At 50.2% G+C, this 25,983-nt stretch overlaps 1 protein-coding gene and 1 long non-coding RNA gene across 2 annotated transcripts; one reads left to right on the forward strand and one right to left on the reverse strand.

Annotated features, from left to right (window-relative positions):
- The first annotated feature begins 191 nt into the window (after nucleotides 1-191).
- Nucleotides 192-20,442, forward strand: LOC102999625 (uncharacterized). Its single transcript, XR_452372.2, has 3 exons — nucleotides 192-269; nucleotides 18,969-19,094; nucleotides 20,383-20,442. It is a non-coding gene; the product is annotated as an uncharacterized LOC102999625 (long non-coding RNA).
- Nucleotides 20,443-20,731: 289 nt separating this feature from the next.
- THY1 (Thy-1 cell surface antigen) lies at nucleotides 20,732-25,672 on the reverse strand. Its single transcript, XM_007196678.3, has 4 exons — nucleotides 25,533-25,672; nucleotides 23,405-23,465; nucleotides 22,573-22,908; nucleotides 20,732-22,029 (listed from the first exon to the last, which is right to left on the reverse strand). Exons 2-4 carry the CDS (start codon nucleotides 23,439-23,441, stop codon nucleotides 21,917-21,919), a joined length of 486 nt encoding a protein of 161 aa, XP_007196740.1. The 5' UTR covers nucleotides 23,442-23,465; nucleotides 25,533-25,672; the 3' UTR covers nucleotides 20,732-21,916.
- Nucleotides 25,673-25,983: the final 311 nt, after the last annotated feature.

The raw sequence follows: 25,983 nt of genomic DNA on the forward strand, positions 1-25,983 counted from the left end.
GGAGGACCTCCCTGGGAAATCGGCGCCACCCAGCGGGCAGCCGCCTCATTGCGCCGGGGCGGGCAAAGCGACAGCCCGCGTCTCGCGTCACTGAGACGCGTCACTGCTATTGGCCTGTTCCTATTGTGGCGTCATTAGAGCCCCGCCCGGCCAGGATCTCTCAGGCGACCGATATATGCAGAGAACCACGTGGAGGAAAGGCACGCGAGTTTGGAGGGGGTGGAGCACCTGAAGTGGACCTGAATATGACACGACGGGACAGCTGCAAGGTATTGGGAAAGAGGAAGGGTCATGGGGAGAAGGCTCAGAAGTTGAATCCCAGGGCGTATGTATCAGCTTTCAGCTTTTAGGGAAGGCTAAATGTTCCCGCTCCTTCCCACTGGGCTGGGAGAGGGCCAGTTCTTCTGCCTCTTCTCTTTTTCGCTTCTCTTTCTCTACTCTCTGCTCGTTTTACTCGCACGAGACCAGTGACTGATGGTGCCTCCTTGAGTGGGTAAACGGTGGCACTGAGTCAGTGGAAGAGATTCTCTTTTGTCTTTCAAGAAAAAGCTGAAAGGAAACTTAAATTTTTGCGGTTCCCATTCTTTGTGTATAACCTTTACCCCATCCTCCACAGTGGTGAAGAAAACCACACAGCCAGGTAGATTGGTGCCAAGGCAAGTCCAGGTTTTCAATTTCACCTGGACCATCAGTCCTTCCAAGTGTCCTTAGCTCCTTCTCTTCTCTTTGGCTGCTATTTCTGTCCATCACCACCCTCCTCAAGTCCCTCAAGTCTTCTATTTCCTAGAGAAACTAGAGGCAATCAGGAGGGAAACACTTAAAGTTCTGTGTACAAACATAGCTGAATCCATTCTTACCTCTGCTCCAGAGGCAGTGAAAGAGGTGTCCCACTTTCTTGTCCAAGACAAATCCCTTCTGGATCTCAACTCTTTTGTTTCCTTAATGTTACCCAAAAACTGGGTTCGCCTCTTGGTAGGTGTTGAGCCAAAAGACACAACCAGGCCAAAGATCAGGTGAAGGAAGAATGTTTTACTTGCAGCAAGTACGGAGAATGCAAGGGATCTTTCCTAAAGCAGTGTCTCCCTGAACAGCAAAACTGGGGAAGTTTTAAGCTAAGAGTGCTTGTGTATTCGTGACGGAGCTTGAGCGGAATTCAGCATAGAATTGGGTCAAAGTTGGGCTTCCCTGGTGGCGCAGTGGTTGAGAATCTGCCTGCCAATGCAGGGGACACGGGTTCGAGCCCTGGTCCGGGAAGATCCCACATGCTGCGGAGCAACTAAGCCCGTGCGCCACAACTACTGAACCTGAGCTCTAGAGCCCGCGAGCCACAACTGCTGAGCCCACGTGCCGCAACTACTGAAACCCGCGTGCCTAGAGCCCATGCTCCACAACAAGAGAAGCCACCACAATGAGAAGGCTGCGCACCGCAACAAAGAGTAGCCCCCGCTCGCTGCAACTAGAGAAAGCCTGCAAGCAGCAACAAAGACCCAACGCAGCCAAAAATAAATAAATAAAATTAAAAAAAAAATTAAAAAATAATTGGGTCAAAGTTTAACAGAGAGCTTTAGTTGATTGAACTTAGAGTGTCAGAAAAGGTCAACATCATTCCTTAGGTTCATACCAGTCTAGGGTCTCAGCAGATAGTTACCATCTTCCACCTGGTTGGGGGCCTTAGTTCCAGCGCAACTCAAAGACTTGCATCAGATTGTTATGTATATCCCTTGAGGAGGAACTAGGACTCTGTTTTATTAAACTATTGTTCACTATTGCTTACTGGACTATTGTTTCTTTTTTTCCCCCATGTCCTCAAGTCATTCTCTATGTCTGCGTCTTTATTCCTGTCCTGCCACTAGGTTCATCAGTACCATTTTTTTTTAGATTCCATATATATGCGTTAACATACGGTATTTGTTTTTCTCTTTCTGACTTACTTCACTCTGTATGACAGACTAGGTCCATCCACCTCACAACAAATAACTCAGTTTCGTTCCTTTTTATGGCTGAGCAATATTCCATTGTATATATGTGCCACGTCTTTATCCATTCATCTGTCGATGGTCATTTAGGTTGCTTCCATGTCCTGGCTACTGTAAATAGTGCTGCAATGAACATTGCGGTACATGTATCTTTTTGAATTATGGTTTTCTCAGGGTATATGCCCAGTAGGGGGATTGCTGAGTCATATGGTAGTTCTATTTTTAGTTTTTTAAGGAACCTCCATACTGTTCTCCATAGTGGCTGTATCAATTTACATTCCCACCAACAGTGCAGGAGGGTTCCCTTTTCTCCACACCCTCTCCAGCATTTATTGTTTGTAGATTTTTTTGATGATGGCCATTCTGACCAGTGTGAGGTGATACCTCATTGTGGTTTTGATTTGCATTTCTCTAATGGTTAGTGATGTTAAGCATCTTTTCATGTGTTCTTGGCAATCTGTATGTCTTCTTTGGAGAAATGTCTTTTAGGTCTTCCGCCCATTTTTGGATTGGGTTGTTTGTTTTTTTGATATTGAGCTACATGAGCTGCTCGTATATTTTGAAGATTAATCCTTTGTCAGTTGCTTCATTTGCAAATATTTTCTCCCATTCTGAGCGTTGTCTTTTCGTCTTGTTTATGGTTTCCTTTGCTGTGCAAAAGCTTCGAAGTTTCATTAGGTCCCATTTGTTTATTTGTGTTTTTATTTCCATTTCTCTAGGAGGTGGGTCAAAAAGGATCTTGCTGTGATTTATGTCACAGAGTGTTCTGCCTATGTTTTCCTCTAAGAGTTTTATAGTGTCTGGCCTTACATTTAGGTCTTTAATCCATTTTAAGTTTATTTTTGTGTATGGTGTTAGGGAGTGTTCTAATTTCATTCATTTACATGTAGCTGTCCAGTTTTCCCAGCACCACTTATTGAAGAGGCTGTCTTTTCTCCATTGTATATTCTTGCCTCCTTTGTCAAAGATAAGGTGACCATGTGTGTGGGTTTATCTCTGGGCTTTCTGTCTTGTTCCATTGATCTATATTTCTGTTTTTGTGCCAGTACCATACTGTCTTGATTGCTGTAGCTTTGTAGTATAGTCTGAAGTCAGGGAGCCTGATTCCTCCAGCTCCGTTTTTCTCTCTCAAGGTTGCTTTAGCTATTCGGGGTCTTTTGTGTTTCCATACAAATTGTAAAATTTCTTGTTCTAGTTCTGTGAAAAATGCCATTGGTAATTTGATAGGGATTGCATTGAATCTGTAGATTGCTTTGTGTAGTATAGTCATTTTCACAATGTTGAGTCTTCCAATCCAAGAACATGGTATATCTCTCCATCTGTTTGTGTCATCTTTGATTTCTTTCATCAGTGTCTTATAGTTTTCTGCATATAGGTCTTTTGCCTCCTTAGGTAGGTTTATTTCTAGGTATTTTATTCTTTTTGTTGCAATGGTAAATGGGAGTGTTTCCTTAATTTCTCTTTTTGATTTTTCGTTGTTTGAACTATTGTTTCTTGACTGCTTTTCCTTTGTTTCTGCATTCCTTCCCTTCCCTTAATCTCATTAATTACTGGGACTTGTTCAAAGGCTGGCATCGTGGCCAGGCTTAGATCACAAAATAGCTTAGGCCAAAAATGACTTCTCTTCCATCAAGAAAGCCATGCCTAGTTCTCTTTCTCCAGGGACCTTCTACCCCATCTGCTTACCTTCAGACCCTCATTCCATTGCATTTTACGGACAGCTACTGGACACGCCAGGTAGTCTTCTAGGAACTGAGGATATAACAGTGAATAAAACAGGCAAAGTAAGTTAAGGGACTTACATTCTAGTAGAAGTAGAAGACAGTAACCAAATAAGGAAATAAGTAAAATATATAGTATTGGATGGCAGTAAGAGCTATGGAGGCAAATAAAGCAGGGGGGATGATACAGAGTGTATAACGTGTCATCAGAGGTCTCAATGAGAAGGTGACATTTGAATGACCTGAAAGAGGTGAAGGAGTGAGCCATCTAGAAATCTGGGCAAAGAATGTTCTAAGTAGAGGGAACAGTAAACGCAAATGTGCTGAGATAGGCATGTGCTTGCCACCTTCGAGGAAGAGCAAGAAGGTCAGTGTGGCTGGAATGCAGAGAGTGGAAGATGAAGTCAAAGAGATAAGGGAGGGACCTCGCCTTGCAGGGCCCTAGGCCATTTCAATGACTTTAACTTTTACTCTGAGATAGGAGCCATTGGAGGATTTTGAGCAGAAGAGGGACATGGATGTCATTTTTGCTTTAACAGAGTCCCTTTAGCTACTGTACGGAGGACAGACCTGAAGAGAGCCAGAGTAGAAGGAGGAGACTGTTTAGGAGGTCACTGCAATCATCTGGTAAGAGGTGATGGTGGCTCAGGTTAATGTGGTAGCAGGAGAGGAAGTGAGAAGTGGTTGGATTCTGGATGTATTTTGAATGTAGAGCCAACAGAGTTTCCTGATGGATTAGGTGGTGTGAGAAAAAAGGATTTTTTGGTCTGAACATTAACTGAGGATGTATAGGCTGTGGAAGGAGCAGATTTGGGAATGGCGGGGAGGTCAGGAACTTGATTTAACACATATTAAGTTTGAGATGTCTATTAGGCATGTCAAGATGCCAAGAAAGAGGCTGGATATACACGTTTGGCAAAGTCTGTGTTGGAGATATAAAACTGAGAGTCATCAGCATATGGATGTTATTTAAAGTCATGAGATTAGAAGAGATCACCAAGGGAGCAAATATAAATAGAAAAGAAAAGATGTGCAAGGACTGAATCCTGGAGCTCTCCAACATTAAATGGTTTTAGAAGTGAGTAGGAACCATCAAAGGACATGAAAGGAATGGCCAGTGAAGTAGGGGAAAAAACCGCAGGAGGTGATGGTATGCTGAAAGCCAAGAGAAGAAAACCTATCAAGGAGGAAAGATCAGTTGTGTCAAATGCTGCATGTGGGTTAAGTGAGATGAGGTTGTTGGTGACCTTGACAAGAATGGTTTTGGTAGTGGTGGAGTGAAAGTTGGATTGTGGGTGGTTCAAGAAAGAATGGGAGGAGAGAGAGGGACAAGGTATAGACAACTCTTTTTAAAAAATATTTATTTATTTATTTGGCTGCACTGGGTCTTAGTTGCTGCACATGGGATCTTCATTGCCACGTGTGGGATCTTCGTTGCAGCATGCAGGATCTAGTTCCCTGACCAGGGATCGAACCTGGGCCCCCTGCACTGGGAGCGCAGAGTCTTAACCACTGGACCACCAGGGAAGTCCCCTAGACAACTCTTTGGAGGAATTTTGTGGTAAAGGAAGGAGAGAGATTGGGTGGGAGCTAAAAGGAGAAGTGAGGGTAAGATGTTACCCGAACAACCTGGGGTCTCCTCTCCTGCGCACAGCAAAGCCAATCTACTGACACTGGGCTGTAGTGAAGGAAAGTGCAATGTTTATTGCAGACACCAAACAAGGGGCATAGGCAGCTAATGCTTAAAAAAACTCGAACTCCCTGATGACTTTAAGGAAAAGGATTTAAAGATGGGGTGAGGGAGAGGGTTGCGGGGGTGTGTGATCAGCTGGTAAACATTCTTCTGATTGGTTGGTGGTGAGATAATCAGGAGTTACTATCATCAACCTTCTGGTTCCAACTGTCTGGAGTCTAAGTGTTTGTGGTCAGCATGCAGTTAACTTCTTCCACCTGGTGGGGGTTTCAGTATCTGCAAAACAGCTCAAAGGACATGGCTCAGAATATTATCTATAGCCCTTGAGGAGGAACTAAAGGTACTTGACTTGGTTTAATGGCTAAACTCTTATTATTTTGTCTTGTTTGACTGTTTTCCTTTGTTTCTGCATTTTCTCACTTCTCTGATTAAATTTGTTCTTTGGAACTCAGGGAAGCCCTAGGAGGCTACAGTTTTTCTACAAACAAGAGGCAGGCAGAGGACATGGGAAGGTCTGTCCCGGGAGGGCCCCATAGGGTCCTGCTCAGCTACAAAGAAAATTTTTTAAGTTGATGAGATTATATGTTTGTATGTTGATGAGAAAAAGCCAGTAGAGTCAGAATAGACGATGCGGGAGAGAGATCAGTGGAGCAACGTCCTTGATGAGGTGAGAGTGGATGGGATCTAGTACAGAAGTGAGGGCTTGGCTTTGGCCAGGGCACAAAGCGTGCATCCAGAATAAAAAGAGAGAAGGCACAGTATTTGGGCACCGATGTAGGGAGGTGGATGGATGTGGTGGGAGCTAGTGGACATTCTCTTAGATGGCCTCTTTTCACTTAGTGAATTAGGAAGCAAGGTCAGCTGAGAGTGAGGATGGAGGAAGGGCTGGAAATTTAGAGAGGTGTGCGCGGGGCTAGTTAATAAACTAGTCATCTCGGGGCACTTAACTTTGAGTGTGTATCGGAATCACCTAGAGAGTCTGTTAAAGCCCCGTCCAGAGTTTCTGATTCTGGAGGTCTGAGGTGGGCCTGAGAATGTGCATTTCTAACACGTTTCTGGGTGATGCTGAGGCTGCTGGCCTGGGGTCGGCCCTTTGAGAGCTAGCTCGCGTGTGCCAGTGAGTGGGAGAGTGAGTGAATGAATTGTGGACATGCAGTGGGATTGTCAGGCAGCATCAAGGGCCCATCCGAGGTTAGAAATCGTGGATTGGAAGTGTCTCCATTCAGTATTCTTTCCCTTCACATTCAGCCACTGTCCCTGGGTAGAGTCCTGTCTTTAAAACTTTCATTTTCTGCCAGCTTTCCCTTTGACATATAAGTCTCCCAATTCTTCCCCTTAAAAGCATGAAAATCTCGCTAATTCCCTGGCGGTCCACATTGGTTAGGACTCTGTGCTTTCACTGCGAGGGTGCGGGTTCAATCCCTGGTCGAGGAATTAAGATCCTGTAAGCTGTGTGGAGCGGCCAAAAAAAAAATGAGTTCATATACATGAAAAGCTCTCAGTAGTGCCTGGCATGTAGTGAGTGCCTAAGACCACTCTGATCTGCTACTCATCCATCAACTACTACTTGTATGGGCTGACGATGCCCAAATCTGTACTTTCAGGTGGACCTCACTCCTGAGTACCAGTCATAATTATCCAAATGCCTCCTGACATACCCTTGGACATCACATCAGTATCTCAATTTCAGCACGTCCAAACCTTAAACTTATCATTTTCCAACCGTTTGTTCCTCTTCCTTTAATCCCCACATCTATGAATGGCGGCATCATCTATCCAGTTTGCTACCAGAAACTTGCTAGTTTCCAACTTCTCTCCTCCCATAATTCTCAAACAGAGGTAATCTCTTAGTCTACCAACTCAGGAAACATAACATTGTTTTTCTGTAATATAACTACATTTCTGTTTGGAGCCAGCCCCTATTCTACTGCAGTGGTGGACACAGAGTTTCAGTCACTTGATGGAATTGCCCCTCCTTTCTCCAGGGATTGCCTGAACTCCAGGGGGTGTCCCATACGTATTTGCTAAAGCCCTGGAGGAAGTGGCCCTTGTTATTAAGTGGCCATCCAAGTGTCCACTGGGATGTCTGCTTCCTGGTAGCTGCTTGTGTGGCCTCTTTAGGGTTGATGTGTCTCTGCTACCTCTGGGTCATTCTTGGACACTTGAGAATTATTCTGCGGCTTCCAGGCCCCAGAGTAGCATGAGAAAATGTGATGCTGTCCAGGGTTCCAGCTGTGTCCAAAATAGGCTGCACTCTGCAGTCATTTCCTCTTTCTGGGGACCTGTCCCCTATCTGAGGACCTACCCAGGATGGGGCGGTGGGGACCCACAGTGGTCAGATCTCAAAACCCTCTCTGGGTTTTTTGCTGTCTGTGTGCTTTCCCTCTGGCTTGTGTCTGCTGGTAGGCATGCCAATGGGAGGCCTGGCTCTACCCAAGATATTTTCTCCACATCTTCTGTCCAGGCTGTGTCTCCTTTCTGTCTTATTAAGGGTCTAGGCAAATGAGATGTAAAAGCCAGAAGTGGCTTCCCATTTTTTCCCCTGGTTTTTGCTGTCACATCCTTCCACTGAAGCATAAACACAAAAGCTTGGCTGGTTAAAGTGGGGCTATGGGCGTAAAGGGAAGCCAACAAAAATAATATTTAAAAGTATCACCGTATTCACTGCATCTCATGGGGATCATATCTTGTATTAAAAAAAATATTTATTTATTTATTTATCTTGGCTGCGTCGGGTATTGGTTGCCACACATGGGATCTTCGGGCTCTTCGTTGTGGTGTGTGGGCCTCTCTCTAGTTGTGGCACGCAGCTTCACGGCGCGTGGACTCCTCGTTGCAACACACAGCTTCTCTAGTTGAGGCGTGCGAGCTCAGTTGTTGTGGCGCGTGGGCTTAGTTGCCCCGTGGCATGTGGGAACCTGCCTACCCTGCATTGGAAGGCGGATTCTTTACCACTGGACCACCAGGGAAGTCCCCGGGGATCATAGCTTTCTGATTTTCTTTCTTTTGTTCCCCTAAGGTTCTCCTCTCTCCATTGCTTCTGTCTTAGTTCAGAGTTTCATTCTTATAAATCTCCTGGTTTGGCAAAATTTTCTCCCCAACCCCGAGGGTCAAGTTGCTGGAACAGTAGGAGGTTTTTACGGTTGAAGACCTCTGATAAAAAATAAGATTAGGAAGACTGAGTGACCTATTTAATGCCCAGTAAATATTTAGCACGCGTAGTAAAGGAAATATCAGTAACATTTTACAGATCTGAAGTTAGCAGTAATATGTATATTGTAATTTCTACTTATCATCCCTGGATGATTTCATCTTTTTAGGATTTCCCTGCAGTTTCAACAAGAGAGTGGTAAATCTAGTTTGTTTTGATGCAGGTGATGTGTAGTTAGTTCTTCTCACGCCAGGTACCTTCTGCAGGCAAGTGATGCCTTCTGAGCTTTGGGATTTCCAGATGCTATGGCCCCCACTGGTCCCATCATGGTCTTCGAGCCAATTGGGGGAACCCTCTATAAAGGGTGCCTATCTGAGATTGGATCATATGATTTTTGACAGCTTGATAAGGAGAGCAGGAAAAACCATCCTATAGTAATTTTTTCTTTTTAATTAATTTATTTAATTTATTTATTTTTGGCTGTACTGCACAGGCTTTCTTCGTTGCTGCGCACAGGCTTTCTCTGTTGCGGCGAGCGAGGGCTACTCTTCGTTGCGTTACGTGGGTTTCTCATTGCAGTGGCTTCTCTTGTTGCAGAGCACAGGCTGTAGGCGCACGGGCTCAGTAGTTGTGGCTCGCAGGCTCTAGGGTGCAGGCTCAGTAGTTGTCGTGCACGGGCTCAGTAGTTGTGGCACACGGGCTTAGTTGCTCTGCGGCATGTGGGATCTTCCCGGACCAGGGCTTGAACCCGTGTCGCCTGCATTGGCAGGCGGATTCTTAACCACTGCGCCACCAGGGAAGCCCAAAACCATCCTTTAAAAGTTGCAAGTTTTCAGTTTCTAGAGATGGAGAGACTTCACCTTGTGGCTGACTCTTTACTTTGGGAAAATCACCACAAAGGGCTTCTAGTTTCCTAGATGTAGAGCAAGTATCCAGCACTGAGCTGAGAGGAATGTTAGATCTGATGGATGGGAATTGTCTTCTGCCCTTCTTGCTTTTTAGAAGGCAGTGGGGAGAAAGCGTTTCTTGGCTTTGAGTTTCAAGTGCTCTTGCTGGGTCTGGGGCCAGCGGGTGTGTACAGGGGCCGAGGTGTGAGACAGGGGCACGGAGGGCTGGAGGTGATGGAAGGTGAGAGGGAGCGGGGTGGATGGCGGACGTCCTACAGGCCTACTCACGGCTCACACGGCTGGCTAACATGGACATTTGGGAATGAAATGAGTTGGCGTGTGCTGTGAGTCTGGGTGAGTGGCTGTTAGGGTTAGAGGCGCACCCCAGCCTGTGCCTCTGAAGGAAGTGGACTTTCCACTGTCAGTTGTGCTGAGACAGGAAGTAAAGAACGGGGGGTGGTGGGCCTTAGACTCGCGGCGAGAGGCTTTCCCCTCTCCAGGCCTCCCGACGCTGTGTTCTGGGCTCTGAGGTGTTGGGGTGCTCAGAGCGTTCCTGGAGCTGACCCTTGCCTCAGGGAGTGAGGCTGAGAAGTGTTCCTTTCAGGACCCTCCTGTCCTTGCCCTGCCTCCCCTTCATGAGTTTGCCTGAGGTGGGATAGCTCAGCGGTTCGAACAGCCATGGTTCCCGCCCATGGTCTGGTCCAGCTCTGTCCTGTAGAACTTTCTGTGGGGACGGAGCGCCACCAGCCACATGTGCTACTGAGCACTTGAAATGTGGCTGGCGTGGCTGAGGAACTGAAATTTTAGTTTACTTCAATGCAATTTGTTTAAGTCTAAATACTCACATGTGGCTAGTGGCTACCATATTGGACAGCTTGGGTCTAGATGGCAGGAAACCGTGAAGCTGTAAAGCCTGAAGCCTGAGCCCAGAGCTGTGACGCTGGCTGTTGTCGTCAGAGGACACGGAGGCTCCAAGAGGCTGTGTCACCCTGTGTGAGGGGTGGAGCTGCCCCAGAAGGCCCCGCAGCAGGAGGGGGCAGTGTACTGAATGTGCCGGGGCTCAGGCTGCCCGAGAGTGGGCCCCTCCTGCTGCTGACACACCGGGAGCCCAGGACGGTGGGACCGGGCATCAGGCCATAGTTAAGCTGTTTGCCTACCGTCCCCCAGTGACTGTGTCAGGCCAGTCCTACCTGTCTGGCTCAGTCCCCAGAGGTCCAGAGAGTCCAGCGCATCCATTATCAGCACACCTCTCCTGTAGCATCTCCTCGCCTGGGCCAGGTCCCGCCCCACCCCATAAACCCCCTTGTGCCCAGACACTGCTCGGGGTTGGGCAAGCTCTGCTTCATCCTCAGCCTCTTCTTCAGAGGTTCTCTTGAGCTCCGGCCTTAAATGAAACTCACTGTTCCCTGAGGACACCATTTCCCCTGAAGCCTCCTTCAGTGGAGTCTGCCTTTACTCTGACCCTCACACACCTCAGGGTCAGGAAGTGGGGTTTGGGTTTCCTAGGGCTGCCATGACTGGGTGGCTTCAAGCAACGGAAATTTGTTTTCTTACACGTACACTTTCGGCCAGAAGTCCAAAATCAAGGTGTTGCTGGGGCCAGGCTCCCTCTGAAGCCTCTAGGGGAGGATCCTTCCTGGCTTCTTCCAGCTTCTGGTGGCCCCAGGTGATCCTTGGCTGGTGACAGCATCACTCCAAGACATGGCTGTCTTCTCTCTGTGTCTCCTGTGTCTCTGTGTTCAAATTTCCCTTGTCTTATGAGGATGCCAGTCTTTTGTTTAGGGTCCACTCTAGTCCTATGACTCCATTTTAGCTTGATTACATCTGCAGAGACCCTATTTCCAGATAAGGTCACATTCTTAGGTACCGGGGATTGGGACTTGAACGTATCTTTGTTTTGGGGGGTGGGCTACAATTCAACCCACAACAGGTCGGGTAAGTGTCCTTCCTCCCTTGCTCTCTCCTTCAAGCACCCCTGCTGGATCTCCAGGCATCTGGCTACCCTACTGCCACCCTTCTTCACTGCTGTCACGTGCTGGCTGCAGGTCACTTGTCTCCTGGCTCACTGTCTTCCTTTCTACCCCTTCTCCTTCATCATCCTCCATGATTTCAACAGCCATGTGGATGCTCCTTGCAGCCCTCTGGCCTGTCAGCTTTTGGCCCCTTTACCCCCTCTCTCTATGTGTGATCTGCCCACCCTCTGACCTCTTCACATCCTGACCCAGTTAAGACTCTTTTTTATTTTTTGGCTGCCCCATGCGGCTTGTGGGATCTTACTTCTGTGACCAGGGATTGAACCCACGCCCCCTGCATTAGAAGCACGGAGTCTTAACCACTGGACCACCAGGGAAGTCCGTAAAATGGATCATTTTAATCACTCCTTTGCTAACTTCCTCTATTCCTTTGCCCCTCCTTCCCTCTGCTGCTCGTGCCTGGAAAAACCTGGACCCTCCCTGAGGCCATCTGCCCTTCCTTGGTATGCCTGCACCCATGCAGGTGAATGATCCTGCAGAAGTTCACCCAATTAAGTCCCCTTTATATTCATGGCCACACACCTCAGATGGGTCACACTCAGCACTGCTCAGCACTTCTATTATGTTTCCATGGTATGTTTATTTTCCCACCATATTAGTTTTCTACTGCTGTGTAACGCATTACCAGAAACCTAATGGCTTTAGACACCCATGTATTATCTCACAGTCTGTAGGCCAGAAGTTCCGGTGGGCTCAGCTGGTTCTCTGGTCAGGGTCTTACAAGGCCAAACTCAAAGTGCTGGCTAGGCTGGCTGTTATGCGGACGCTCGGGGCAAGATTCCACTTCCAAGCTCATTTGGTTGTTGCCAGAGTCCAGTTCCTTATGGCTACGGGTGTGAGGTCCCTGTTTCCTTGCTGGCTGCTGGTTGGGCTCTGCTTTCTGCTCCTAGAGGCTGCCCACAGTCCTTCTCACGTGGCCAGTGGTGGCGCGATGAGTCACCCTTGTGCTTCAAATCTCTGTCTTCCTCTTCTGCCACTAGCCAGAGAAAGTTCTCTGCTTTTAAGGACTCACGTGATTTCATAGGCCTACCTGGACAATATTCCTCTTTTAAGATCAACTGTGCCATTTAACATAACACCGTCATGGGGGTGACGTCTCATCTCAGTCACAGATTCCAGGGATTAGGGGTATAGAATCTTGGGAGACTATTTTTAGAATTCTGCTTATACTCCCACCTTTTTTTTTTTTCAGTCTGAATCTCATATGGGTTTTTTTTTTTTTTTCTTTTAAGGTCAAATTTATTGTCATAAAGTTATTCATAATACATTATTTTTTTTTCCTTGTTGGTTATCTATTTTAAATATAGCAGTGTGTACATGTCAATCCCAAACTCCCCATCTATCCCTCCCCCCAACCCTTCCCCGCCCGGTAACCACAAGTTCATTCTCTAAGTCTGTGAGTCTGTTTCTGTTTTGTAAATAAGTTCATTTGTATCAGTTTTTTTTTTTAGATTCCACATAGAAGTGATATCGTATGATATTTGTCTTTCTCTGTCTGACTTACTTCACTTAGTATGATAATCTCCAGGTCCATCCATGTTGCTGTAAATGGCATTATTTCATTCTTTTTAATGGCTGAGTAATATTCCATTGTATATATGTACCCCACGTCTTTATCCATTCCTTTGTTGTTGGACATTTAGGTTGCTTCCATGTCTTGGCTATTGTAAAGAGCGCTGCAATGAACACTGGGGTGCATGTATCCTTTCAAACCATGTTTTTCTCTGGATATATGCCTGGGAGTGGGATTGCTGGATCATATGGTAGCTTTCAAAATAAAGTTTTAAAAAAAATAAAATTAAAATTTCTGACTACAGTAACATGTATGTGGGAAGAGGTGAGTAGAGTTATAATATCCTAAGGGCCTTGATTTATCCATAAAGAGGATAAAGGTTTTGATTAATTTAAGAATTTGATAGGTTAAATGTGCATATTGCATTTTAAAAAGAATCCACTGGGGCTTCCCTGGTGGCACGGTGATTAAGAATCCGCCTGCCAATGCAGGAGACACGGGTTTGAGCCCTGGTCCGGGAAGATCCCACATGCCGCGGAGCAACTAAGCCCGTGTGCCACAACTACTGAGCCTGCACTCTAGATCCCACGAGCTACAACTGCTGAGCCCGTGTGCCACGACTACTGAAACCACGTGCCTAGAGCCCGTGCTCCACAACAAGAGAAGCCACCGCAATGAGAAGCCTGTGCACCACAACAAAGAGTAGCCCCCGCTCGCTGCAACTAGAGAAAACCTGTGCACAGCAACGAAGACCCAATGAAGCCAAAACTAAATGATAATAAATAAAATAAAGAAATAAAAAATAAAAAGAAAGAAAAAGAATCCACTAAAAATGGGGTTGGCGAATTCTTTCTATAAAGAGATGGATAGTAAATATTTTGGTCTTTGCAGGTCCCTTATAGTCTTTTTAAAAATTTATTTATTTATTTTTAGCTGTATTGGGTCTTCGTTTCTGTGCGAGGGCTTTCTCTAGTTGCGGCAAGCGGGGGCCACTCTTCATCGCGGTGCGCGGGCCTTTCACTGTCGCTGCCTCTCTTGTTGCGGGGCACAGGCTCCAGACGCGCAGGCTCAGTAGTTGTGGCTCACGGGCCCAGTTGCTCCGTGGCATGTGGAAACCTCCCAGACCAGGGCTCAAACCCGTGTCCCCTGCATTGGCAGGCAGATTCTCAACCACTGCGCCACCAGGGAAGCCCTAGTCTTTTTTTTTTAATAGATCTTTATTAGAGTATAATTGCTTCACAATACCATGTTAGTTTCTGTTGTACAACAAAGCGAATCAACCATTTGCATACATGTGTCCCCATATCCCCTCCCTCTTGAGCCTCCCTCCCATCCTCCCTATCCCACCCTTCTAGGTCATCGCAAAGTACTGAGCTGATCTCCCTGTGCTATGCTGCTGCTTCCCACTAGCCAACTATTTTACATTCGGTAGTGTATATATGTCGATGCCACTCTCACTTCGCCCCAGCTTCCCCCTCCCACCCTGTGTCCTCAAGTCCATTCTCTATGTCTACATCTTTTCATATGGGTTTTTTAAATTAAAAACATTTTTATTGACGTATAGTTGATTCACAATGTTGTGTTAGTTTCAGATGTACAGCAAAGTGATTCAGTTACACACGTATCTATGTCTGTATCTATTCTTTTTCAGATTCTTTTCCATTATAGGTTATTACAAAATATCGAACCACTCCTACTTTTTGATATGCCTATTTTCTGTTATCTACTTTTTTCAAACCTGTTGCATCTTCCCTTCATCTCCTCACCCTCTTATTTAGCTGATGGCCTTGCTACTCGTGTGGAAACCCCTGAACTTCTACCCTCAAGTTCACAAACCTCCCCTCTTTCACATCCATCTCCTTTGCCTTTATTTCTCATCTAGATTCCTCCTTTCTCACCTCCCCAAGGACTCTGCTTCCTCATTTTCTTCTCCCCTTTGTTCATCAATCTTTCCCTGTCTTCATAAGTAATCGCCATCAATGTACACCGTGCTCTAGTCTCTCCCGTCTTAAAGATAAACAACTCCCCTTGACTCTGCTTCCCACACCAGTCACAGCTCAGCTTCCTGGAAGAGAAGTCTACACCCTCCCATTCACTCGCTCACCCCCTCCAAACTGGCCTCTGTTACCCCTGCTCCACTGAACTGCTCTTGTTAAAGTGACTATTGCTGCATCACAAACCGCTCCAACATTTAGCGGCTTTAAACAATTTATTAACTTGATTGACATATACACACTACTATGTAGAAAATCGATAACTAATGAGGACCTACTGTCTAGCACAGGGAACTCTACTCAATACTCTCTAATGACCTATATGGGAAAAGAATCTAAAAAAGAGTGGATGTATGTATATGTATAACTGAATCACTTTGCTGTACACCTGAAACTAACACAACATTGTAAATCAACTATACTTCAATAAGATTTGTTTTTAAGTGTAAAAAAAAAATTATTGATGGGCTTCCCTGGTGGTGCAGTGGTTAAGAATCCACCTGCCAATTCAGGGGACATGGGTTCGAGCCCTGGTCTGGGTCCCTATTGCTCTTAGAATAAAATTCGAACTCTTCACCATGACCTCCAAGGCCCTGTGGGACCTGGCTTGTGCCTACCTCTTCAGTGACTTTTTTTTTTTTGGCTGCTCTGCGTGGCTTGTGGGAACTTAGTTCCCTGACCATCGAACCCAGGGCTCCCGCAGTGAGAGCGCCAAGTCCTAACCACTGGATCTCCAGAGAATTCCCCTTCAGTGACATCTTGTACCCCTCCTCGCCTGGACACCTTGAACCCTTCGTGTTCCCTCTGTCTGGTTGTGCTTCTGCAGCCCTTCAAATGTCTGGCCTTTTCTCACCCTTCCTGTCTTAGCTCAACGCCCCCTCCTTAGGCTCTCCCTGATCATCCCAATTAAAGTGAGCCCGTCATTCTCTTATTGCCTCCCATGTGTAAACAATCCCAGTCTATACAATGACTTACTTATTGGTTTACTTGCTTCAGGTCCATCTCCTGTACCACAATATAAGTTTTGTGGGGGGCTTCCCTGGTGGCGCAGTGGTTGAGAGTCTGCCTGCCAATGCAGGGCACACGGGTTCGAGCCCTGGTCTGGGAAGATCCCACATGCCACGGAGCAGCTGGGCCCGTGAGCCACAATTACTGAGCCTGCGCGTCTGGAGCCTGTGCTCCGCAACAAGAGAGGCCGCAATAATGAAAGGCCCGCGCACCGCGATGAAGAGTGGCCCCCACTTGCCGCAACTAGAGAAAGCCCTCGCACAGAAACGAAGACCCAACACAGCCATAAATAATAAATAAATAAATAAAAATTGTAAAAAAAAAAAAAAAAAAAAAAAAAAAAAGTTTTGTGGGGAAGGAACTTGTCTGTACCATTCACAGGTCTGTTCTCATTACCCTGCACAGATACTTACACTCCCTGGCACGGGGTGCACACTTAGTAAATGTTTGAATGGATATGACTGGGGCAGGGACCCTGATGAAGGGCCCACGTGCTCTGAGGGCTGTTGTTTCAGCCAGCAGTTGTGTTGCCTGAGAGAGGGGCTGAGGCCTGTCCTCGGACTAAACCCACAATGGCTTCTACTCCCCCTCCCCAAGTCTTTCAGGATATAGAAGAAATAAAATAACATTTCTTTCTTTGTAATCAGCTTATGAAATAGTAGAGCCTGATTTTTGTGCTAACTCCTACCATGACCCCTCCTCTGGGAAGCCCTCTAGCCTGGCTAGGGGCCCTACATAGGTATTTTCATAGCACTTTACTGAGGTAAAATTTACATTTGAGGAAATTCACCCATTTTAAGTGTACAGTTTGATGAGTTTTGACAAATGTAAGTGTTCGCGTAAGCACACCAAAAAGTTCCCTTGTGCCTTGGCTGTTTCCTTTTTAAAAAAAAAAAATTGTGGTAAAATACATATAACCATTTGGTGGCATTAAATACACTTACATTGTTGTGCCACTACCACCACCAGCCATCTCCAGAACTCTTTTCATCTTGCAAAACTGAAACTCTGTACCCACTAAATAATAACTCCCCATGTCCCCTCCTCATAGCCCCTGGCAACCACCATTCTACTTTCTGTCGCTCTAAATTTGACTTTTGGCTTTGTGTGTGTGTGTGTGTGTGTGTGTGGTAAAAAATACATTTACTGTCTTAACCATTTTTAAGTGTACGGTTTAGTTGTGTTAAATAACAGCTTCTTTTTAAGGTACATTTACATTCAACTGTGAGTGCAGAAACTCCAAATAAGAGTAGCTCTAACATGGTTTTCCATGGCTGCTCTGACAGTTCTAACATCACTAGGAATCCAGGCTGTTGTACTTTGTGATGTGTAACATACAACTTCTATCTCATAGTCCAAGATGGCTGCTCCAGTTCCAGCCATTGACTCCACATTCCAGCCAGCATGAAGGTGAAAGGGGTTGAAAAGCACACATTCTCCCTTTAAGAGCACTTCATAAAAATTGTACACATTATTTTGTGCTACTGTTCCATTGGACAGAATTTAGCCACATGTGCACATCTTGCTGCAAGGGAGCTGGGAAATGTAGTCTTTATTCTGGACCATATAATCTAGTTCTAATTTGTGGGTCCTATTGCTGAGAAAGAAAGAGAGAATACATGTTGGAAAACCCTCAAGCAGTGTCTGCCACAGCTTCTCTGCCTCCTAGCACCAATCACTGCACTGAAATCAATTCCTCATTTCTTACTGGGCTGTAGATTCCTTCAGCCAGGGACTATATCTTTTACCTCTTAGCACAGCCAGGTACTTAACGTTTGTTGTACAAATAAATCATTCCAGCGCTACTATCTTATTTTATTTTTTATTTTTATTTTTGTCTGCACCGCACGGCTTTCGGGATCTTAGTTCCTTGCAGTGGGGGTGTGGAGTCCTAACCACTGGACCGCCAGGGAATTCCCCCATCTTATTTTTATTTATTTATCTTATTTTTGGCTGCGTTGGGTCTTTGTTGTTGCATGTGGGCTTTCTTTAGTTGTGGCGAGCGGGGGCTACTCTTCGTTGCGGTGCGCGGGCTTCTCGTTGCGGTGCCGTCTATTGTTGCGGAGCACAAGCTCTAGAGTGCAGGCTCAGTAGTTGTGGCTCACGGGATCTAGAGCGCAGGCTCAGTAGTTGTGGCGCACGGGCTTAGTTGCTCTGCAGCATGTGGGATCTTCCCAGACCAGGGATCGAATACGTGTCCCCTGCATTGGCAGGCGGGTTCTTAACCACTGCAGCACCAGATGCGCCCCCTCTCCCCCATCTTATTTTAGAAATCAGAAAAATGAGGCACTGAAGGGTGAAGTGACTAGGGTCATCTAGCCCAGGTTCCCACTGAATTCAGGAAGTTGCTTTCCTGCAGGCTGGGCAGGTGGCCTCCACTGACCAAGCCCACTGCCAGATACTCCTGCCTGTGCAGCTGGGCAGCTCCAGCCATCAAAGGCCCCTTCCGCTGTAGAGCCACACTTGGCCTCTGCAGAACTCTCCCGTTGGTCCTACGCTGCCCTCTACAGCATGTGCCCACTTCCATAGCTTCCCTACCCCCAGGTCTTCCCTTTGCCCAGCAAAGACGCCTCCCGGGAGTCTTCACATGACATGATATTCCCGAGGGGTGGGAGACATTCGGGGCCTGAGAGCCCTGGGCAGGAGGCAATCCCACCTTTGTCCTGAAGCCCTGCTTCAGGGTTAGCAGGAGGCAGCTGATGACCCTCACGCTTTGCCAGAACTCTGAAGGACTCCAGGCCCACTGATTCCTCAGCGGTAGATGAGGAAGTGGTTTACTCCTAACCTGGGACTTGCTTCTTTCGCATGTAAAGACAAACCTGCCCATCACAACACGGGAGCTGCAGACACAGTGAGGACAGGGACATCATGCTGGGGGGGACAGGGGCTGGAGGATGTGTGTCACGGGTCGCCTGGACGCTGGGTACATTTATTGGTTGGCCAGAGAAAGTCCCTGCGTCTCCCCACGGTGACCCCCCTTGTCCTTCCCGAGGGAGCCCCTAGGTGTTGGGAAGACCCTCGCCCTGCGCCGTGTGCAGATGTTCCTCTGTCTCAGTGGACGGATGTGTGGAGAGGGGCTTCTTTCTCTTTCTACGGAGCAAGGATTCCACGCCCTAAGGTAAGGACCAAGATGGCCGAGGGGGATGTGGGAGAGGGGTGAGGAGGAATGGGAAGGGGCTGGGTGGGGTGGGCTCTGGGCATGTGTGCAGGAACCAGGGCCGGCCCCAGCCCTCTTTGTAGCTAGCCAAGTCCCTGCAGACGTGCCGCAGTCCCTTTCAGCTCTCCTGACGTGACTGGGCAGGAACTGGCTGCCGTCGTGGACTGGCCCCGGGAGCCCACCGCAGCCCCGGCCCGCAGTCTTTCTGGGTTGGCTTGTGCTGTGAGGCCCGACGGCCCTGCCTTTAAGTCCTCGAGCCCCTTCCCAGCCCCAGGCCTGTTCCTTTTTTCTCCGTCCCTGCCTTCCTATAGCCCCTGGGCCTCAGAGGCCTCTGTGTCTTCTGAAGCTGAGCCCACTCGCGGTGGCCTTGGGCTCTCCTCCCACAGGCACGGCTGCAAAGGGCCCTTGTTGAGGGGCCGCTAAACTCTTCAAGGAAACAGTGCGAGGGTGACAAAGACCACACAGGAGGCTCACACAGGTGCCGGGGTCTCATAGCTTCTCACAGTTGAGGCTGCACGCCTGGCTTCCCAGTTCCTTCCAGAAAGACCTTCCAGCTTTAGCTCTTACAACCCTGAGGGTGGCATTTGAACTCCCTTCCCCTACAAAGACTCTTCATTTTTTGGCTGCAAGCAGGGCGGAGCAAAAGGGCCCCGTGTCCAGGCTGGCTGCAGTCCTGAGTGGCCAACAGCCCACGTGGGGATGGATGGGTCCCCATGGTCGGTGACACGGGCAGCTCCCTCTCTTCCTTGAGGGCTTCCCTTGCCCTCTTCTGGCCTGGCCACTACGGGGGTCACTGGCAAAGCTCAGGTATCAATGGGAGGTGTTGCAAGAGTGGGAGTCAGTGGCGTGAGTTTAGATCCTGGGCCTTTAAGTAAATGCTCAGAAAAACCATCCACACCAGCGCTAAATACCAAATGAGTCAGCTTCTGGGGAGTCACCACTCTCCTCCCCCAGATTCCCTGGCAAAGCAGGGAAGGTCGTCTGGGGTCTGCCTCACTCTGGCAGCAACCGAGACCCAGAACCACCCTGTGATGCTGTTCTAGTCCCTACTACCAGGGGGCGCTTTCTACTCAGTGACTTTTAGGGGAGGGAGCCGGGGACAGGCCTCAGTGTTCTCTCCCCACCCCCAGCGCTTTATGTGGCCATGTTGGAGTTAAGAAGAGATGCTTGTCCTTACACCTTGATGATGAAGGCAGCTCCCACGGACCGCCTCACTTCCCGAGCCTCCTCTCTGTGCCCCTCTCTATAGCTGATGTAAGCTGACGGGGCATTTCTGAGAACATCCAGATCTGAGAAGGCAGACTCCGTGCCTTAGTGCCTGTTAGCATGTTCTGGAACCAGCGCCATGTGGCTTGGCCCACACATGGGGCAGGTGAGTCCACAGAGAGGGAACATTTGTTTATTTGGGCAAACGTGCCGTGTTAGAGTGGTTCTGAAAAGCTGGGCATGCGGTGGTCCACCCCTGGGGGGCAGGGGGGAGAAGAAGGGCTGCAGAAGGCAGGGATGGTGGAGAGGAGGAGGTGGTGGGTTGGCCCTCAAGGCTAAGGGAGGGGGGCGGGCCTGGGGAGAGAGGAGCAAAGCAGAGACAGACAGGAGAACAGATTCCAGAGGCTTGGTTTTATTGTACAGTATTCTTTTTCCTCAGTGAGATGCCATAAGCTGTGGTGGCACTACACATGGTCACAGGACGGGGAAGAGCCGCCGGGCGGAGAGCTGGGTGCTGGGAAAAGCCACCCCTCGAGGCATGTCCACTTATGGGTATCACCCCACGGCCAGTCCCAGGCCCCCGAGAGGTCCCTGAGAAGGCAGGCCTCTGGGACGGGGGTCTATCTGAAGGCTCGGGCGCTGCTGGGGGAAGACAGAAGAGCCTCCTGGGGGAACGTGTGGGCCGAACTCTGTGTGGCTCAACCAGGGGCTCCACCAGGCCTGATTTACTGCCTCCAGGTCTGAGTTCTGGAAGCTCCTAGGAGCTTGGGATAGCCTGGGAGGGGGCTTGTCCTCCTCTGCCACCTCCCAACTGCCGGCCGAGCCAGTGAGAGACACTAGGCTCCCATTTTTAGCTTCCTCGGTTGGGGGAGGGATGATGGACCCTGCCTTCCACCTGCCTCGCCAACCCATCAGCACTGCTTCCCGGGCAGAATCTGCATTTTCACTGGACCAGACCCCGGGCCCAAGGCCCCTTGGGGACTTCTGCAGGGTAAGAAGGCGGCTTTTTTCTGTGACAGAAAGTGCTCGTGGAGATGCTCGGTTCTCTCCTCACAGGATGGGCCACAAACGCTTGGCAGTGCCCTCACATCCGGGGTCTTCAGGCGCCATCCCTACTGCTGAGGGATGTGCTAGGGCCAAACACACCCCTCCCCCTCCTCGCCCAGGTCTCTCCCAGGCCTCTAGTCCCGGTGGGCAAGGCTGACCGGCCCCAGGGACTGATACCCCTCCCCTCCTTCTACCCCTCCTTTCCCCTCGCTCTCCATCAGGTCCCCAACCCTGGCTTCCCTTTTCGCAAACTGCCAAAGAAAAGGTAGGATAAGCCCTAAATAAACCAGACAGAAGCAGCTCTGGAACAAAGAATACAAATAGGCAGTGGCGTGCGGACAGGGTAGGGGGTGGCCGTGGGGGGTGGGAGATGATGGCATGCAGCACTGGGATTCCTTAGGGGCGGTGGGGTCCCCACTTCTCCCCAAGGTGTGTGAGAGGTTGCGGGGAGGGGGGGTCAACTGACTCAGAGAAGTAGGGTCTCTGGACTGGGCCCTGTGGCTTCCCGTGTTCTCCGTGGGCCCAGCCGGTCACAGGGAGATGAAATCCATGGCCTGCAGGAGCGGCAGGGAGAACAGGAGCGGCAGCAGCCACGAGGTGTTCTGGGTCAGCAGGCTTGTGCCGCCACACTTGACCAGTTTATCTGTGGAGAGAGGACGGGGTAGAGAGGCAGGGCGGGAATGGAGAGCGACCAGGACTCGGGCAGGCCCAGGCCCAGAGCCAGGCCGCGTTCCCTTGGGGAGGCTAGCGCCTTGTCTTGGCTGGAACCAGGGCCAACCTGGTCTGACAGAACCAACCGTCTTTCCCATTTGCCGGTTCCTGAGCCCTTGGACAAATATCATCACAAGAAAACTGTGGGTGAGGAGGCTAGTGCCCATCCTGTTTTCCAGGTGGGGAGAAGGAGGTTTGGGGAGGCCGAGTGATTTGCCCGCAGTCATGGGGGAAGCGTCTGCCACACCACTCTGCCTGTCTGACTGTCCCCTTAGCCCTTCCCCCATTCATGCTGAAGGTAGCGATTCCCGCCCCCCACCCCGGGCACAGGCAGCAGTGGGGGGAAGGGGAGAGAAATTTTGGGGCCACTCCCTATTGTGGCCCAGCCAAGGGGACTGCCAGCTGGCCCAGCCAGCCCGTTCCTCCCCAGCCTGCCTCTCCCAGCTTCCTTGGTCTTGTTGGGGGTTTGCCTCACCTCTGAGCACAGAGACATTCCTGTTGGAGACGATGGGAGTCTGGCCAGAGAGGTGGAGTGCGCATGTGTAGGTTCCCTCATCCTTGGTGGTGAAGTCGGACAGGTAGAGGACCTTGAGATTGTACTTGCTGAAGAAGTTGGTTCGGGAGCGGTATGCATGCTCAGGGACCCCAATGGTGCCAAAGAGCACGTGCTTCTTTGTCTCACGGGTCAGGCTGAACTCGTACTGAATGGGCAGGTTGGTGGTATTCTCATGGCGGCAGTCTAGACGAAGGCTCTGGTCCACCAGGCAGGCTGTCAGACTGGTCACCTTCTGCCCACGGGCCACCTGTAAGACTGGCACCAGCAGTGCCCCCTCCAAGTTGGTGAGGACCTGTAGAGCAGGGGGCCTCCCATCCACATTAACAGTAGAGAAAGGCCTGGCCAGGGAAGGGCACAGGGTCTGCTCTTTGAGCACCTCTCCCCGCCCAGAGGTCCCTGAGGGCCAGTCTACCTTCCCTACTGCAGGCCCCAGCCTACCTCCCTCTACTGTAGTCGTGGGTCCCACCAGTATGTTCCAGGGGCAGGAGACCTTGGGGGAGTTGATGCAACATCCTGGTTCACACTTGGAGATTCCAACTCAGTATGGGGCAGGCTCAGTGAATTGTGTTTCCAAAAACCATCCCAGGTAGTCAGAAGATCAACTAGGTTGCTCAGCTGACTTAGGGATAAAAGGAGCCCTCTCTCTCCCTTAGTCACCTCTACTTTCTGAGGTCATGAGGAAGAAGCTAGCTTCTCTGAAAGGAAGGCAGCCAGGGTGCTTGGAATCCCAGCCCTGCCCCTTGCCCGGTACCTGTCAGCAAGAGAGTGATGCCAATGGTAGGGTTCATGGTGCCGAGAGCTCAGTCCTGGATCTGGGGGTGCAACAGGATGGGAATCAGCCAAGAGGTGGGGCAGGTGTGCCCGCACTTACTGCCAGGGCTGGGGGCCCCTGGGAGACATGCCATAATGGCCACGGTGAGCATCCAAGCCCCTCTCTACAGCCCTCTCCCCTCCCACCTCTCAGTGAAAGTGACACTGCCACTCAGCTCTTCCCCATCTGGGAAAGCAGGGGGGTTGGAGGACACACCCTTCGGTGGTGTGTATGTGTGCTGAACACTTACTAGCTGGGTGGCTTTGAGTAAGTGTCTTTAACTTGACCGTTTCCTCTTCCTTCAGGAAGTCAGGGACTTCCTAATTTTTTAATCGTAAAATTTGCAGAACACATAATTTATTATCTTAACCATTTTTAAGTGTACAGTCTCCAATCTCCAGAACCCTTTTCATCTTGCAAAATCAGAACTCTCTAACCATGAAACAAACACTCCTCATTCAGGGCCTACCTATTTCTCGTTCAGAAGAAAATCCCCAATGCCCAAACAGTTCCTGGCATACAACAGATGCCCGAAAGATACTGAATGAACCTGGGCTTTAGATACCCACAGGATTGTGATGGGGATTAAGAAAAATGACAAACATCTGGCACTGCTGGAGAGTAAGTGATCCACGGCGTTAGTCTCCGGCCTCTTAGACGAGCGTGGTCAGGTATGTGCGGGGGCCCCAGGTAGGACCATACTTGGCACACCGCTAAGGGTGTTCCCGACTGTGTGTGGGGAAGGCGACAGTGCCATCCTATTGCATAGGTTCTCTGCATCAGAACCAACATGTTTCCAATTGTCCAGCTCTCTGGGCAGGATTCCTGGGCCTGCAGCTTTCCAGTCCAGCTTCGGTAGCCTCCCTGCCTAGGCTCTCTGCCCTGTCCTTTTTTTGCAGCCTAGGCTGAATCTATATCCTGGCGAGGCGACACAGAGCGAGTAGCCTAGCCCGTCCGCAGCAGTGCTCGCCAGGGAGAGGCCAGAGCAGGGGCGTGTGCCTGCGAGTGCGCGGGGCCGTGCCCTGGTGTGTGCGCCCTGGTGCGCAGGGCGCGCGCCGCTAGCCGCGTCCTGGGTCCCCGGCGCGCAGCCCAGTGGGGGGAGGGAGGGGGAAAGGGGCGAGACTGGGGCTCCCGGGTGCCTGCGGCTGCAGTCGATTCCCTCTCAGACCCCTGCTGAGAGGGACCCGGAGGTGCCGTTGGGGAAGAAAGGGGGGCCGACATCTGGTTTAGATTAGCAGACGCTGAGTTACAGAGGGGGTGGCGAGCTTGGGATCTAGGAGAGGAAGCGGGGGAAGCAGCAGCTAGAACTAGAAAGGAAGAAATGGGGCTGGGACTCAAGGGGATGTAGAGCCAAAGGGAGGGGTAGACAGCTGGAGGGGAGGTGCAGTCTGTTTGCCTGTCCTCGGCCTTGCGTCCCCGCAGCTCAGAACCCGGAGAAGCTTTGCGCTCCCTCCTCTCCAGCCTGCGTTCGACTAACCCCACCCTTATTCCGTGTCCCTATTCCAATCCTCTCCTTTCCCAGTTGAGGTCCTCCTTCCCCCTCTCTCATCCTTTTCCAGTTCTCGCCTCCCCCGTCTGCCTGCCTTCCTCCCAGTCCCCGCCCCAGCCCCCGCCCGCGGCACTGCGGTTTCCCGTTCTTTGGATGCCCCGCACCCAGCCCGCAGCGAGGTCGCAGGGCAGAGATACCCTTCAGTTTGCGGTCCTCCGTTCCCCCAGTTTCACCGTCCCCCACCCCCGGTCCCGCCTTCGCAGGCTGGCTTTGGGGACGTCTGGCTGGGGAGCAGAACACAAGGCTTTCCTTGGCGCCCTTCCTCCCGGTTCTCCTCCAGCACCCCAGCCCCAGGCGAACGTTCCCCAGCTGGCGAAAGTTTCGCCGCGGCCCCCGGCCTGCAGCAGTTGCGTCCGGCTCCTGCCCCTGCCTGGCAAGCAGGCCCCTCAAGCACTGAGCGGCTCCTTCACAGGGCGCCCTCCGACCGTTTTCCGAAGCCTCGGATCGGGAGGGCTTGCCTGAGCGCCAGGAGGCCTGCTATCCCTGCGCCCCGGGTCCCGCCCTGCCTCTGGCTCCTACCTGGGCTCCGGTTCTCGGCCGCAGCAGCCTCCTCTAGATGCGCTGCCGCCTCCAGTTGCTACACCCTGCTCGGCGCCCGCAGTTTTCACCAGGGGTGGGAGAGGAGGAGCGGGGAGGGCCCGGGGGCTCGGCCAATCAGAGGCTGAGTGGGTAGCGGAAAAAGGGTGGCAGAGGGAGGAGGAGGCGGTCCGATATTGGTGTGGGAGAGTGGCCGTCCGCAGCAAAAGGGGGCCCTCATACTGTGGCTGGCGGACCTGACCAGGGATGGAGGGATTCAGAACCCTGGAGATCAGGGTGGGGCCGCTCGCCGCCTCCCAGAGCCCCGCCAAGATCGCTTCCCTTTTTTTTTCGCTTCCCTTTTAAGGCTTTAATCCTTTCTTCTGACCTAGGCTTCACAAGCCTGTGGGGAAACCAAGGGGTAAGGGATGGATGATGGAGGCCAGCAACCGGG

The sequence above is a fragment of the Balaenoptera acutorostrata genome, chromosome 9 (assembly GCF_949987535.1).
Source record: "Balaenoptera acutorostrata chromosome 9, mBalAcu1.1, whole genome shotgun sequence".
Classification (NCBI taxonomy): domain Eukaryota; kingdom Metazoa; phylum Chordata; class Mammalia; order Artiodactyla; family Balaenopteridae; genus Balaenoptera; species Balaenoptera acutorostrata.

What these genes read in the sequence shown, in the direction of transcription:
- THY1 (XM_007196678.3), bottom strand. Translation starts at nt 23,441, where the DNA reads ATGAACCCTACCATTGGCATCACTCTCTTGCTGACAG. An exon ending in CATCACTCTCTTGCTGACAG is followed by an intron (nt 22,909 to 23,404) that starts GTACCGGGCAAG and finishes TGCTGGTGCCAG; the next exon opens with TCTTACAGGTGGCCCGTGGG. An exon ending in GAATGTCTCTGTGCTCAGAG is followed by an intron (nt 22,030 to 22,572) that starts GTGAGGCAAACC and finishes CTCTCTCCACAG; the next exon opens with ATAAACTGGTCAAGTGTGGC.